General features: G+C 58.5%; 2 protein-coding genes across 4 annotated transcripts in view; one reads left to right on the forward strand and one right to left on the reverse strand.

Moving 5' to 3' along the window:
• Positions 1-834, reverse strand: part of CSTB (cystatin B) — a 3,778-nt gene extending 2,944 nt beyond the window's left edge. Inside the window, exons 1-2 of one of the 3 annotated variants that reach the window (XR_003043360.1) lie at positions 820-834; positions 155-580 (exon numbers count right to left, since the gene is read on the reverse strand). Coding sequence is in view for 1 of the 3 variants with exons in the window: in XM_006922547.3 (XP_006922609.1) it covers positions 155-235 (81 nt within the window). In the remaining 2 variants the exon portion in view is untranslated. Of the gene's footprint in view, positions 1-154; positions 638-819 lie in introns of those variants that run through there. The other 2 variants (XR_001517844.1, XM_006922547.3) reach the window with 2 other exon arrangements.
• Positions 835-3,497: 2,663 nt separating this feature from the next.
• RRP1 (ribosomal RNA processing 1) overlaps positions 3,498-3,766 on the forward strand; it is a 13,480-nt gene continuing 13,211 nt past the window's right edge. Inside the window, exon 1 of the mRNA XM_015597645.2 lies at positions 3,498-3,715. Coding sequence (XP_015453131.1) covers positions 3,583-3,715 — 133 coding nt within the window. The 5' untranslated portion in view covers positions 3,498-3,582. The remainder of the gene's footprint in view (positions 3,716-3,766) is intronic.

The following is a 3,766-nucleotide window of genomic DNA, read 5'->3' on the forward strand; positions in this document are numbered from 1 at the left end:
GGGGCGGAGGCCCCGGGCCCTGACAGCCCGAGGGCCGCGTCCGGAGCCCAGCGCCCCACGCGCACTTCGGCTCGATCCCTGCGTCCCGGCGGTCGCTGTCCCTTGCGGACAGGGCGGGACCCGAACCCGGACTCGAGGACCCCGAAACACTCACCTGGTCGGTGATGTCCTGGATGTTGGCCGTGGCGGGCTGGGTGGCGGAGGTCCCGCCGCACATCCTCCCGATACGGCTCATGGCTCAGCGGCGGGCACGGAGGAGCGGCGGGAACGGAGGAGAAGCGGGTCGCTGGCGCGGCTGCTTGCGAACCCTCCGCCTTAGCAACTTCAGGCTACGTGACGCCGGCGGACGCACGCAGGGGGCGGTCCGAGGGCCGTGCTTGCGGCGAGGCGGGGCCTGGCTGGCCGGATGTCAACTTACTACGCAACCTGGGACCCCCGCGGGGGGCACCCTCAGTGGGGCGAGTGCTGTGCGCCTAGTGTCTGTCCCCACCCACCTGGTGTGGCATCCTCGGGGGGGCGTCACGAGCGGGGGAGGTGGAGGGTCAGGCATGGGTCCTGGAGGGTGGGCGTTTCTTCGGCTCTGGGGTGGTGGGGGTGAAGTGAGTGAGGAGTCCGAGCCCCTGGCGGTGTGCGTTGGCTAAAGGGGAGCAGAATATTGCCACCCCAAAATGTGCCACTTTGGCGTACAGATTATTTTGAGAGACCCAACCAACTGCTGGAAAACTTTCGACTCCCCCTCAATTGCCTAAAAGCATTTAGATAGGGGGGCTGGTCCCGAAAGAGAGCAAATACCAGACATACTTTATCTGGAAAACTCACCTGCACGCCAGGGCGGACGTCTGATCCTGAAATGCCCAGTCTGCCCATGTTCCCGTGATTTGCCCTCCTCCCCGAAGGAGCCGCAGACCCCGTTCCTGGTCCTCATGTCTGGGTGGCTACAGACCTCAAGTACCTGGCTGCCGCTGGGTCTCTTATTTTTATGGGGCTCCGTGGGTATGAAATTAAATTTTTATTTTCTCCTGTTAATCTGTCCCATGCCAATTTAATCGTTAGGTCAGCCAAAGAAGCTAGAAGGGAAGAAGGGAAATTTTTTCCTCCCCGCCAGGCCTTGGAGGGGACAGTGGAAGGAGGCCCTGCATGGGCGGGTCTTGTAGGGGAGAGTCATGTTGGGCCCTATGGGTGTGGGGCTGGGTCCTCCAAGAGGAGATAGGGGTCTGCTGTGGTGCTGGGATGGGTGTGGTCCTTCAGGTTAAATTGGGGATCACAGCTTGGGGCAGGGCTAGTGTGGACTTGCAGAGGCGATCGGGGGTCACCTGCGTGGGCATGGGTGGAGCTGGTCTTGGATCCTGGAGGAGCCCTGTGGTGGCTCTGGCTCTGTGCAGGGCATCATACAGGGTGCGCAGGATCTGGAGGCAGGCGGGAAGCTGGACTTGAGAGCTGCCGAGAGTAGAGGGCAGAGAAACCGGTGCCCAGCAGGCACCGGGAGGAGCTGGGGGACAGGGGCAGGGGGCTGTCAGGGTATCTTGGTGTCCAGGATCAGGCCCTGCCTGGCCTCGCTCCACAGTACATTTCATGGCCTCATTTGCAAGGCCCGACCCAGCATGCCCTTGTGCCAGCTGCTTTGGGTGTCACCAGCATGTGACCCGGGGACACAGTGAATGGTTGGCGTGGGTGGACAGAAGAGGAACAAAGGAGCCCAGTGATGAGGTGACTCCCAGAGCCTCATGTGGGGGTGGGGCTGGTGCTCCAGTTATAACCCCTTTCATGCCCCCACCAGGGCTGCACGTCAGTGGGTGCTGGGCCTCTCCCCTCACTGGATGCTGACTGCAGTAGCAGGCCCAGCTTCGCCTCCTGGGGGGCCCCATCAGAGTCCGAGTGGGAGTGGCCTGTGAGCAGGTGTGTGTGTGGGGCAGCAAGCCTTTCCAGTACCTGCCAGCGCAGAGGCTGGTCTTTAACTTCAGGGAAGGGCAGAAGGCCAGGTGCAGTTGAGCCTGGGAAGGACGGGAAGAAGAGACCTCCACAACTTACTCATAAGTGATTGAGTAACCACAGGGTGATCTGATCATGAACTCCTAGCTGGGCAAGTCATGATGAGTTGTCATTTCCCAGGCCCATAGCTTCCTTAGTAAAAGGTCAATCTTTACCTTAAGTGAGCTGTGTCCATTGTTCTTATGCATCTAGGACAACATAGTTTTGAGAAGTCAGAGTAATTTTCTTTCCAGACCCCTTTGAGGCATAACCACCCCATAGGCAGCAGTGGATGACCCGAAAATTCTCACATACCATCTACACTGTAAATGTCCACATATCTCTATATACTGTAAATGTTAAAGGTTAACCGACATGTACCCACCAGTGTAAAACCAGTGTTTCTCCATTTTGCCCCCTGGTAGTTGGTATCTTGACATGTACCCACCAGTGTAAAACCAGTGTGTGTTTCTCCATTTTGCCCCCTGGTAGTTGGTATCTGACTCGTGTTGTTACGGCTCCTTGCTGGGTAGTTAGCATGGCCTCTGTGACTCTACCTGGAGAAGATTCTGGATGCTTCCTCTTGGTGTCCCCTAGGCTCACTCCACATCCCTTTCCCTGTGCTGATTTTGCTTTGTATCTTTTGTCATAATAAATCATAGCGTCCTCCTAGCTTTGGGTGTCACCAGCATGTGACTCTAGCAGATCAACAAACCTGGTCTTGGGGTTCCCTGACACATGGCCCATTACAGAAAAAAAGCCTGAGGAGCCCATTCTGCATAAATATAAACACTACATTGTCACACCTAAGAAAATAATTATTCTGCACTATAATCTAACATCTAGTCTATATGCAAGCTTCCCAGTTGCCCCCAAATAACTGTTATAGCTTTTTCTTTGAACCACGATCCAATCAAGGTTTGCACATTATATTTTCCTCCTTTACATATGCATTCATTCATTCCTTTGTCCAGGAATTAACTTTGTGAAGCGACCAGGACAGCTGTCCTGTGAACTGTCCCAGACTCCAGGTGGTGATTGTCTCCCCGTGCACCATGGAGAGCCTTCCTCTACGTCCTGAAAGCCCAGGTGCAGACCTAAAGGCTGGCTGAGGGCCCCCTGGACTGGCCACGAGGGGTGCCGCTGCGCGAGAAGGGGCGGCTCTGGCGGGGGCAGCCCATGGGCGGGGCGCTGAGACTCGTGCAAAACCCGACTGGGACCACTTTTCTCCAGCCCTTTCGCCAATTTTTGATGGTCTGCGCCTGAATCGAAGATTCTTTGGGGGCCGCATAGGTTTTCCTGCAATCCTACCCTTCCTTCTGCGCGTGCCCGCTGTCGTTCGCTAAAGAAGAGCCTTCTCTCGACAACCCGGCTGACCCCTAAAAGGCGGGCGTCCACGCCTACGGACCTCCCTGCAATTCCAACTGCCCAGCGCTGTCCTTGCGGGGTCCGGCGTCTACGCGGCGGTGGCGTGCGGTGTGGGCGAGGCCGGCGTGCGCGCCTGACGTCAGGCCGCGCGCCCGGGAGAGGCCGGCGCGCTCGTGTGACGTCACAGCGCGCGCCCCGGCGAGGCCGCTGCGTCGCTCGTGAGCGGGGGTCTTCGCGGTTGTCACCATGGTTCCGCGCGTGCAGCTTCCCCCTGAGATCCAGCTGGCTCAGCGCCTGGCGGGAAACGAGCAGGTGACCCGGGATCGGGCGGTGAGGAAGCTCCGGAAATACATCGTCGCCAGGACTCAGCGGGCCGCAGGTTGGCGCTCGTGGGGACAGGTGTGGGCGCGGGGCGCCTCGGGGCCGGGCC

The sequence above is a fragment of the Pteropus alecto genome, unplaced genomic scaffold (assembly GCF_000325575.1).
Source record: "Pteropus alecto unplaced genomic scaffold, ASM32557v1 scaffold339, whole genome shotgun sequence".
Classification (NCBI taxonomy): Eukaryota; Metazoa; Chordata; class Mammalia; order Chiroptera; family Pteropodidae; genus Pteropus; species Pteropus alecto.